General features: G+C 44.3%; 1 protein-coding gene across 4 annotated transcripts in view; it reads right to left on the bottom strand.

The window, feature by feature from the left end:
- Nucleotides 1-12,567, bottom strand: part of LOC139541666 (tyrosine-protein kinase RYK-like) — a 133,725-nt gene that overhangs the window by 87,579 nt on the left and 33,579 nt on the right. For 2 of the 4 annotated variants that reach the window (XM_071346581.1, XM_071346583.1), the window contains exons 3-5: nucleotides 11,927-12,062; nucleotides 9,678-9,809; nucleotides 1,268-1,330 (exon numbers count right to left, since the gene is read on the bottom strand). In XM_071346581.1, the coding sequence (XP_071202682.1) occupies nucleotides 1,268-1,330; nucleotides 9,678-9,809; nucleotides 11,927-12,062 (331 nt within the window). The remainder of the gene's footprint in view (nucleotides 1-1,267; nucleotides 1,331-9,677; nucleotides 9,810-11,926; nucleotides 12,063-12,567) is intronic. The other 2 variants (XM_071346582.1, XM_071346584.1) reach the window with 1 other exon arrangement.

Genomic DNA, 12,567 nt, shown 5'->3' with positions numbered 1-12,567 from the left:
GTATGGCTACACGGAGCTGATTTAGGGGACAGGATATAGGATGTATGGCTATACGGAGCTGGTTTAGGGGACAGGATATAGGATGTATGGCTATACGGAGCTGGTTTAGGGGACAGGATATAGGATGTATGGCTATACGGAGCTGATTTAGGGGACAGGATATACGATGTATGGCTACACGGAGCTGGTTTAGGGGACAGGATATAGGATGTATGGCTACACGGAGCTGATTTAGGGGACAGGATATACGATGTATGGCTACACGGAGCTGGTTTAGGGGACAGGATATAGGATGTATGGCTACACGGAGCTGATTTAGGGCACAGGATATACGATGTATGGCTATACGGAGCTGATTTAGGGGACAGGATATAGGATGTATGGCTATACGGAGCTGATTTAGGGGACAGGATATACGATGTATGGCTATACGGAGCTGGTTTAGGGGACAGGATATAGGATGTATGGCTATACGGAGCTGATTTAGGGGACAGGATATACGATGTATGGCTATACGGAGCTGATTTAGGGGACAGGATATAGGATGTATGGCTATACGGAGCTGATTTAGGGGACAGGTTATACGATGTATGGCTATACGGAGCTGATTTAGGGGACAGGATATAGGATGTATGGCTATACGGAGCTGGTTTAGGGGGACAGGATATAGGATGTATGGCTATACGGAGTTGGTTTAGGGGACAGGATATAGGATGTATGGCTACACGGAGTTGGTTTAGCGGACAGGATATAGGATGTATGGCTATACGGAGCTGATTTAGGGGACAGGATATAGGATGTATGGCTACACGGAGCTGGTTTAGGGGACAGGATATAGGATGTATGGCTATACGGAGCTGATTTAGGGGACAGGATATAGGATGTATGGCTATACGGAGCTGGTTTAGGGGAGAGGATATACGATGTATGGCTATACGGAGCTGGTTTAGGGGACAGGATATAGGATGTATGGCTACACGGAGCTGGTTTAGGGGACAGGATATAGGATGTATGGCTACACGGAGCTGGTTTAGGGGGACAGGATATACGATCTATGGCTATACGGAGCTGGTTTAGGGGACAGGATATAGGATGTATGGCTACACGGAGCTGGTTTAGGGGACCGGATGTACGGCTATACGGAGCTGGTTTAGGGGACAGGATATAGGATGTATGGAGCTGGTTTAGGGGACAGGATATAGGATGTATGGAGCTGGTTTAGGGGACAGGATATAGGATGTATGGCTATACGGATTGGCCTACTTACTCTCTGGCCTCTGAATGGTCTTGTTGTTGGAGACCGGTGTAATCTTCGGATCAGAATCAATTCCTGTTAGAGATACACAGAGGAGGAAGAACGAGTTAGAGCAGGAAGCAAAATTAAGCTCAGTAGCGGAACATTAAGGGATCGGTAGACCGATGTATACAAGGCTGGAGGCCAAACAGATTTCACAAACTAACCATTTACCAAAGATACAACTTAGTAATATCCAGCTGCTTAACAGTCCTGGACAGACACCATTTTACAACACGGTATATGGGGCAGAGAGAGGCACACAAACACCATCCTTCCTCAGGTGGCTGATTTGACTCATGTGTTTAAAATAAGCCGTAGCGGGCATAGAGTTATTAGATTTATTGTCTGTTTCCTCTCAGCAAGCATATGACAAGTAGGGTGTGTGTGTGTGTGTGTGTGTGTGTGTGATTATCTAGTGGGGTTGAAAATAGCAGCAGCAGAACTTGAGACCAACACATTTCCCTCAACACATCTCTGACCGTGCTTTCAGAAAGTACTGAAACACCTGGACTTTCCCCACATTTTATTACATTAAAGGCTTATTCTAAAACGGATTAAATTAAATAAAAAATCCTCAGAACTCTACACACAATACTCCATAATGACAAAGTGAAAAACAGGTTTAGACATTTTAGCAAATGTATTAAATATAAAATCAGAAATATCTTATTTACATAAGTATTCAGACCCGTTGCTATGAGACTCAAGCTCAGGTGCATCTTGTTTACATTGTTCATCCTTGAGATGTTTCTACAACTTCATTGGAGTCCACCTGTGGTAAATTAACATGATTGGACATGATTTGGAAAGGCACACACCTGTCTATATAAAAGGTCCCACCGTTGACAGTGCATGTCAGAGCAAAAACCAAGCCATGAGGTCGAAGGAATTGTCCGTAGAGCTCTGAGACAGGATTGTGTCGAGGCACAGATATGGGGAAGGGTACCAAAACATTTCTGCAGCATTCAAGGTCCCCAAGAACACAGTGGCCTCTGTCATAATTAAATATAAGAAGTTTGGAACCACCCAGACTCTTCCTAGTGCTGGCTGCCCAGGAAAACTGAGCAATCGGTGGAGAAGGGCCTTGGTCAGGGAGGTGAACGAGACCCAATGGTCACTCTGACAGAGCTCCTCTGTGGAGATGGGAGAACTTTCCAGAAGGACAACCATCTCTGCAGCACTCCACCAATCAGGAATTTATGGTGGAGTGGACAGACCGCAACCACACCTCAGTAAAAAGGCACATGACTGCCTTTTAAACAAGATTCTCTGGTCTGATGAAACCAAGACTGAACTCTTTGGCCTGAATGCCAAGCATTACATCTGGAGGAAACCTGGCACCATCCCTACGGTGAAGCGTGGTGGTGGCAGCATCACGCTGTGGGGATGTTTTTCAGCGGCAGGGACTGGGAGACTAGTCAGGATCGAGGGAAAGATGAACGGAGCAAAATACAGATATCCTTGACGGCAGAGTTCCTCTGTTCAGTGTCTGTTCTTTTGCTCATCTTAATCTTTTCTTTTTATTGGCCAGTCTGAGATATGGCTTTTTCTTTGTGAACTCTGCCTAGAAGGCCAGCATCCCGGAGTCACCTCTTCACTGTTGACGTTGAGACTAGTGTTTTGCGGGTACTATTTAATGAAGCTGCCAGTTGAGGACTTGTGAGGCATCTGTTTCTCAAACTAGACACTCTAATGTATGTGTCCTCTTGCTCAGTTGTGCACCGGGGCCTCCCACTCCTCTTTCTATTCTGGTTAGAGCCAGTTTGCGCTGTTCTGTGAAGGGAGTACAAGAATAGACTGACGAGTTTCAGAAGAAAGGTCTTTGTCTCTGGCCATTTTGAGCCTGTAATCGAACCCACAAATGCTGATGCTCCAGATACTCAACTAGTCTAAAGAAGGCCAGTTGTATTGCTTCTTTAATCAGGACAACAGTTTTCAGCTGTGCTAACATAATTGCAAAATAGTTTTCTAACGATCAATTAGCCTTTTAAAAACTTGGATTAGCTAACAACATGCCATTGGAACACAGGAGTGATGGTTGCTGATAAATGGGCCTCTATACACCCATGTAGATATTCCATAAAATAATTATGTCGTTTCCAGCTACAATAGTCATGTACAACATTAACAATGTCTACACTGTATTTCTGATCAATTTGATGTTATGTTAAATGCTTCAAAAACAAAATACTTTTCTAAGTGACCCCAAACTTTTGAACGGTAGAGTATATTTTGTATAATACATTTACAAAAATGTCTATAAACCAGTTTTTCCTTTGTCATTAATCTATTTTAGAATAAGGCTGTAACGTAACAAAAATGTGGAAAAAGTGAAGGGGTCTGAATAGTTTCCGAATGCACTGTATCTATCAACTCAGCACTGGTACAGCTGCCTGAGAGAGAGAACCATGCCAAGGAACTGACACACACCTACCTCATTAAAGAGTGCAGAACTGGACCTCACACACACACACAGTCCTGGAGTTTTGGGTTAAGGTTATTTGTCAGGCGAAATGTCGACAGTCACCATTATAACTGTTCAAATAGTACAAATTAACACGCACCATTTTCTCCTCTCATCCTCTGCGCAGCAGCAATACAGGACATTCACTTTTTTTAGCCACTTGTCCTTTAAGTCATTTATCACAACAACAAAAAAACGTCTTAAACAATTTTTACAATTTGGAACCATATTACAAAATGCATCTCTATATTATTTACCATAGAGAATCAGGGGGAAAAAATCTAATGAAAGCTACACTGCCTATTGGTGTCTTTGTATATTCAAGCCTGTCTCAAAATACAACACCGCCCCTTTAAGGCTCTCCTGGAGGATGATTGGTCACCCTTGGTAGCCTATAAAATATTGCAACATCACAGTTACAACCAAATACTTTGTCTTTATAAAATTATTCCCTCCAGGGCGTCTCGTTGATAAAAACATAAATAGTCTATGGTTGAAAACAGACGGACAACAGATCCAAAAGTCATACAACTGCACGTTTAAAAAAAAGTGTAAAAATCAATGAGGCTACAGATCAGACCGTGTTTATCAAGTTGTATTTCTCCATATTATTGGATCAACAATGTGGCTATGGGTGTGGGAAAAACAGTTTCCTCAAAGCACACCACATGCACGAGAGCTTTCCTCTGACAGATGAAAATATCAGTTAGAAAGTAAGAGGGGAGACCTAAAGATACATCAACTAGCACGGGTTGCTAATATAACTAGGATTATCATCAACTAGCATGGGATGCTAATATAACTAGGAGTATCATCAACTAGCACGGGCAGCTAATATGACTAGGAGTATCATCAACTAGCACGGGCAGCTAATATGACTAGGAGTATCATCAACTAGCACGGGCAGCTAATATGACTAGGAGTATCATCAACTAGCACGGGCAGCTAATATGACTAGGAGTATCATCAACTAGCACAGGATGCTAATATGACTACGATTATCATCAACTAGCATGGGTTGCTAATATAACTAGCATTATCATCAACTAGCATGGGATGCTAACATGACTAGGATTATCAACAACTAGCACGAGCTGCTAACATGACTAGGATTATCATCAACTAGCACGGGCTGCTAATATGACTACGATTATCATCAACTAGCACGGGCTGCTAATATGACTACGATTATCATCAACTAGCACGGGCTGCTAATATGACTACGATTATCATCAACTAGCACGAGCTGCTAATATGACTAGGAGTATCATCAACTAGCACGGGCTGCTAATATGACTAGGATTATCATCAACTAGCACAGGATGCTAATATGACTAGGATTATCATCAACTAGCACGAGCTGCTAACATGACTAGGATTATCATCAACTAGCACAGGATGCTAATATGACTAGGATTATCATCAACTAGCACGGGCTGCTAATATGACTAGGATTATCATCAACTAGCACGGGCTGCTAATATGACTACGATTATCATCAACTAGCACGGGCTGCTAATATGACTACGATTATCATCAACTAGCACGGGATGCTAACATGACTAGGATTATCATCAACTAGCACGGGATGCTAATATGACTAGGATTATCATCAACTAGCACAGGCTGCTAATATGACTAGGATTATCATCAACTAGCACGGGATGCTAATATGACTAGGATTATCATCAACTAGCACGGGCTGCTAATATGACTAGGATTATCATCAACTAGCACAGGCTGTTAATATGACTAGGATTATCATCAACTAGCAAGGGCTGCTAATATGACTAGGATTATCACCAACTAGCATGGGATGCTAATATGACTAGGATTATCACCAACTAGCACAGGCTGCTAATATGACTAGGAGTATCATCAACTAGCACGGGCTGCTAATATGACTAGGATTATCATCAACTAGCACAGGATGCTAATATGACTAGGATTATCATCAACTAGCACGAGCTGCTAACATGACTAGGATTATCATCAACTAGCACAGGATGCTAATATGACTAGGATTATCATCAACTAGCACGGGCTGCTAATATGACTAGGATTATCATCAACTAGCACGGGCTGCTAATATGACTACGATTATCATCAACTAGCACGGGCTGCTAATATGACTACGATTATCATCAACTAGCACGGGATGCTAACATGACTAGGATTATCATCAACTAGCACGGGCAGCTAATATGACTAGGATTATCATCAACTAGCATGGGTTGCTAATATGACTACGATTATCATCAACTAGCACGGGCTGCTAATATCATTACTATTATCATCAACTAGCACAGGCTGCTAATATGACTAGGATTATCATCAACTAGCACGAGCTGCTAATATGACTAGGATTATCATCAACTAGCACAGGCTGCTAATATGACTAGGAGTATCATCAACTAGCACAGGCTGCTAATATGACTACGATTATCATCAACTAGCACGGGCTGCTAATATGACTACGATTATCATCAACTAGCACGGGCTGCTAATATGACTACGATTATCATCAACTAGCACGAGCTGCTAATATGACTAGGAGTATCATCAACTAGCACGGGCTGCTAATATGACTAGGATTATCATCAACTAGCACAGGATGCTAATATGACTAGGATTATCATCAACTAGCACGAGCTGCTAACATGACTAGGATTATCATCAACTAGCACAGGATGCTAATATGACTAGGATTATCATCAACTAGCACGGGCTGCTAATATGACTAGGATTATCATCAACTAGCACGGGCTGCTAATATGACTACGATTATCATCAACTAGCACGGGCTGCTAATATGACTACGATTATCATCAACTAGCACGGGATGCTAACATGACTAGGATTATCATCAACTAGCACGGGCAGCTAATATGACTAGGATTATCATCAACTAGCATGGGTTGCTAATATGACTACGATTATCATCAACTAGCACGGGCTGCTAATATCATTACTATTATCATCAACTAGCACAGGCTGCTAATATGACTAGGATTATCATCAACTAGCACGAGCTGCTAATATGACTAGGATTATCATCAACTAGCACAGGCTGCTAATATGACTAGGAGTATCATCAACTAGCACAGGCTGCTAATATGACTAGGATTATCATCAACTAGCATGGGTTGCTAATATGACTACGATTATCATCAACTAGCACGGGCTGCTAATATGACTACGATTATCATCAACTAGCACAGGCTGCTAATATGACTAGGATTATCATCAACTAGCACGAGCTGCTAATATGACTAGGAGTATCATCAACTAGCACAGGCTGCTAATATGACTAGGATTATCATCAACTAGCATGGGCTGCTAATATGACTAGGATTATCATCAACTAGCACGGGCTGCTAATATGACTAGGATTATCATCAACTAGCACGAGCTGCTAACATGACTAGGATTATCATCAACTAGCATGGGCTGCTAATATGACTAGGATTATCATCAACTAGCACGGGCTGCTAATATGACTAGGATTATCATCAACCAGCACAGGCTGCTAATATGACTAGGATTATCATCAACTAGCACGGGCTGCTAATATGACTAGGATTATCATCAACTAGCACGGGATGCTAATATGACTAGGATTATCATCAACTAGCACGGGCTGCTAATATGACTAGGAGTATCATCAACTAGCACGGGCTGCTAATATGACTACGATTATCATCAACTAGCACGGGATGCTAATATGACTAGGATTATCATCAACTAGCACAGGCTGCTAATATGACTAGGATTATCATCAACTAGCACGGGCTGCTAATATGACTACGATTATCATCAACTAGCACGGGATGCTAATATGACTAGGATTATCATCAACTAGCACGGGCTGCTAATATGACTAGGATTATCATCAACTAGCACAGGCTGTTAATATGACTAGGATTATCATCAACTAGCAAGGGCTGCTAATATGACTAGGATTATCACCAACTAGCATGGGATGCTAATATGACTAGGATTATCACCAACTAGCACAGGCTGCTAATATGACTAGGAGTATCATCAACTAGCACGGGCTGCTAATATGACTAGGATTATCATCAACTAGCACGGGCTGCTAATATGACTACGATTATCATCAACTAGCACGGGATGCTAATATGACTAGGATTATCATCAACTAGCACGGGCTGCTAATATGACTAGGATTATCATCAACTAGCACAGGCTGTTAATATGACTAGGATTATCATCAACTAGCAAGGGCTGCTAATATGACTAGGATTATCACCAACTAGCATGGGATGCTAATATGACTAGGATTATCACCAACTAGCACAGGCTGCTAATATGACTAGGAGTATCATCAACTAGCATGGGATGCTAATATGACTAGGATTATCACCAACTAGCACAGGCTGTTAATATGACTAGGATTATCATCAACTAGCATGGGTTGCTAATATGACTAGGATTATCACCAACTAGCATGGGATGCTAATATGACTAGGATTATCATCAACTAGCATGGGATGCTAATATGACTAGGATTATCATCAACTAGCATGGGATGCTAATATGACTAGGATTATCATCAACTAGCATGGGATGCTAATATGACTAGGATTATCATCAACTAGCATGGGCTGCTAACATGAGTAGGATTATCATCAACTAGCACGGGCTGCTAATATGACTAGGATTATCCTCAACTAGCATGGGTTGCTAACATGACTAGGATTATCATCAACTAGCACTGCATAGTTCAAGCATCACCACAGACAGACGGTGTTCCAGCATCACCACAGACATAGATGGTGTTCCAGCATCACCAGACACAGACGGTGTTCCAGCATCTCCACAGACACAGATCCAGTATCACCAGACACAGATCCAGCATCACCACAGACAGGCGGTGATCCAGCTTCACCACAGACACAGATCCAGCATCACCACAGACAGGCGGTGATCCAGCATCGCCACATGCATGCGGTGTTCCAGCATCACCAAAGACACAGATCCAGCATCACCACAGACACAGACAGTGTTTCAGCATCACCACAGACACATATCCAGCATCACCACAGACACAGACAGTGTTCCAGCATCACCACAGACACATATCCAGCATCACCACAGACACAGACAGTGTTCCAGCATCACCACAGACAGGCGGTGATCCAGCATCGCCACATGCATGTGGTGTTCCAGCATCACCACAGACACAGATCCAGCATCACCACAGACACAGACAGTGTTCCAGCATCACCACAGACACAGACAGTGTTCCAGCATCACCACAGACACAGATCCAGCATCACCACAGACAGGCGGTGATCCAGCATCGCCACATGCATGCAGTGTTCCAGCATCACCACAGACACAGATCCAGCATCACCACAGACACAGACAGTGTTCCAGCATCACCACAGACACATATCCAGCATCACCACAGACACAGACAGTGTTCCAGCATCACCACAGACACAGACAGTGTTCCAGCATCACCACAGACACAGATCCAGCATCCCCACAGACACAGACAGTGTTCCAGCATCACCACAGACACAGATCCAGCATCACCACAGACACCGACAGTGTTTCAGCATCACCACAGACACAGATCCAGCATCACCACAGACACAGACAGTGTTCCAGCATCACCACAGACACGGGCGGTGTTACAGAATCAGAGGGAGCGCACGTTGGAGGGGGGAGATGGAGACAGTTTGACGGTTTAAGGTAGAAAAACAATTGTTTATAATAATCATTAATTTACACTACTGCTATTGTGTATATATTTACATAAAAATATAATAGAAATGATTTATTTGAACAATTACTTATTTTATTCACGGTCTTCACCCATAATCGTCGATTACACGGTTATACAATTACCGTGCCAGCCCCGACTGACAGGAAGAGGAGTCTTACGTTTGTAGCACATTTTCCTCCTCTTGAAGTTGAGGACTGTGAAGTTGTTGGAGTGGATGGTGAGGTTGAGCTGTACTGTCAGGACTGCCTCGCCGTCTACCTTCCCTGAGCAGAACAGGTCCACTCTGAAAACTACACACACACAGATTGACAGAGAGAGAGAGCCACACAGAGAGCCAGACAGCGACAGAGAAAGAGAGCGACAGGCAAAGAGAGATTAGACTGGGTTCCCCTGTGTTCCTACTAGTTCGGGGGTTGGTCTAGTTACCCCGCTGCGGGCTTTATCAGTTACCCTACTGCGGGCTTTATCAGTTACCCTGCTGCGGGCTTTATCAGTTACCCTACTGCGGGCTTTATCAGTTACCCTACTGCGGGCTTTATCAGTTACCCTACTGCGGGCTTTATCAGTTACCCTACTGCAGGCTTTAGGCTTTTTCAGGTACCCTACTGCAGGCTTTATCAGGTACCCTACTGCAGGCTTTATCAGTTACCCTACTGCAGGCTTTATCAGTTACCCTGCTGCGGGCTTTATCAGTTACCCCGCTGCGGGCTTTATCAGTTACCCTACTGCAGGCTTTATCAGTTACCCTACTGCAGGCTTTATCAGTTACCCTACTGCAGGCTTTATCAGTTACCCTACTGCAGGCTTTATCAGTTACCCTACTGCAGGCTTTATCAGTTACCCCGCTGCAGGCTTTATCAGTTACCCCGCTGCAGGCTTTATCAGTTACCCCGCTGCGGGCTTTATCAGTTACCCTACTGCAGGCGTTATCAGTTACCCTACTGCAGGCGTTATCAGTTACCCTACTGCAGGTTTTATCAGTTACCCTACTGCAGGCTTTATCAGTTACCCTACTGCAGGGTTTATCAGTTACCCTACTGCAGGCTTTATCAGTTACCCCACTGCAGGCTTTATCAGTTACCCTGCTGCGGGCTTTATCAGTTACCCTACTGCGGGCTTTATCAGTTACCCTACTGCAGGGTTTATCAGTTACCCTACTGCAGGCTTTATCAGTTACCCCACTGCAGGCTTTATCAGTTACCCTGCTGCGGGCTTTATCAGTTACCCTACTGCAGGCTTTATCAGTTACCCTACTGCAGGCTTTATCAGTTACCCTACTGCAGGCTTTATCAGTTACCCTACTGCAGGCTTTATCAGTACCCTACTGCAGGCTTTATCAGTTACCCTACTGCAGGCTTTATCAGTTACCCTACTGCAGGCTATATCAGTTACCCCGCTGCGGGCTTTATCAGTTACCCTACTGCAGGCTTTATCAGTTACCCTACTGCAGGCTTTATCAGTTACCCTACTGCAGGCTTTATCAGTACCCTACTGCAGGCTTTAGGCTTTATCAGTTACCCTACTGCAGGCTTTATCAGTACCCTACTGCAGGCTTTATCAGTTACCCTACTGCAGGCTATATCAGTTACCCCGCTGCGGGCTTTATCAGTTACCCTACTGCAGGCTTTATCAGTTACCCTACTGCAGGCTTTATCAGTTACCCTACTGCAGGCTTTAGGCTTTATCAGTTACCCTACTGCAGGCTTTAGGCTTTATCAGTTACCCTACTGCAGGCTTTATCAGTACCCTACTGCAGGCTTCATCAGTTACCCTACTGCAGGCTTTATCAGTTACCCCACTGCAGGCTTTATCAGTAACCCTACTGCAGGCTTTAGGCTTTATCAGTTACCCTACTGCAGGCTTTATCAGTTACCCTACTGCAGGCTTTATCAGTAACCCTACTGCAGGCTTTATCAGTTACCCTACTGCAGGCTTTATCAGTTACCCTACTGCAGGCTTTATCAGGTACCCTACTGCAGGCTTTATCAGGTACCCTACTGCAGGCTTTATCAGTTACCCTACTGCGGGCTTTATCAGTTACCCTACTGCAGGCTTTATCAGTTACCCTACTGCGGGCTTTATCAGTCACCCTACTGCAGGCTTTATCAGTTACCCTACTGCGGGCTTTATCAGTTACCCTACTGCGGGCTTTATCAGTTACCCTACTGCGGGCTTTATCAGTTACCCTACTGCGGGCTTTATCAGTTACCCTACTGCAGGCTTTATCAGTTACCCTACTGCAGGCTTTATCAGTTACCCTACTGCGGGCTTTATAATATATTTGATTGATTGATCTAGCAACACACACACACACGTTCCAGAAGGACTCAAATCAATTTTGCGTTGCTCTGAATATTAACACATACTTTTATAATATAGAAGATAATTATAAATGTTTTCATAATACCAGCGGAGGATGGGAAGTGATGATTGGTTGACAGACCTGAGGCTGTGCGAGGCACCTCCCCCTGGGAAGAGATGTTGCTCTGTGGTTGGTTCATAGCTGCAGGGTTGTCTACGTGGAAACCCATCCTGTAATCAACCTGTAGGAAAGGGGCGGAAAGAAGGATGAGAGAGACCGACCGAGTGAGAGACCGACCGACCGAGTGAGAGAGAGACCGACCGAGTGAGAGAGAGCGAGAGAGAGAGACCGACCGAGTGAGAGAGAGAGACCGAGTGAGAGAGAGAGAGAGAGACCGACCGAGTGAGAGAGAGAGAGAGACCGACCGAGTGAGAGAGAGAGAGACCGAGTGAGAGAGAGAGAGAGAGAGACCGAGTGAGAGAGAGAGAGAGAGAGAGACCGAGTGAGAGAGAGAGAGAGAGAGAGACCGACCGAGAGAGAGAGAGAGAGAGAGACCGACCGAGTGAGAGAGAGAGACTGACCGAGTGAGAGACTGACCGAGTGAGAGAGAGACCGACCGAGTGAGAGACCGACCGAGTGAGAGAGAGAGAGACCGACTGAGAGAGAGAGAGAGAGACCGACCGAGTGAGAGAGAGACCGAGAGAGAGAGAGAGAGACCGACCGAGTGAGAGAGAGACCGACTGAGA

Source organism: Salvelinus alpinus, chromosome 16 (assembly GCF_045679555.1).
Source record: "Salvelinus alpinus chromosome 16, SLU_Salpinus.1, whole genome shotgun sequence".
Classification (NCBI taxonomy): Eukaryota; Metazoa; Chordata; class Actinopteri; order Salmoniformes; family Salmonidae; genus Salvelinus; species Salvelinus alpinus.
This window is presented reverse-complemented; position numbering and strand designations above follow the sequence as displayed.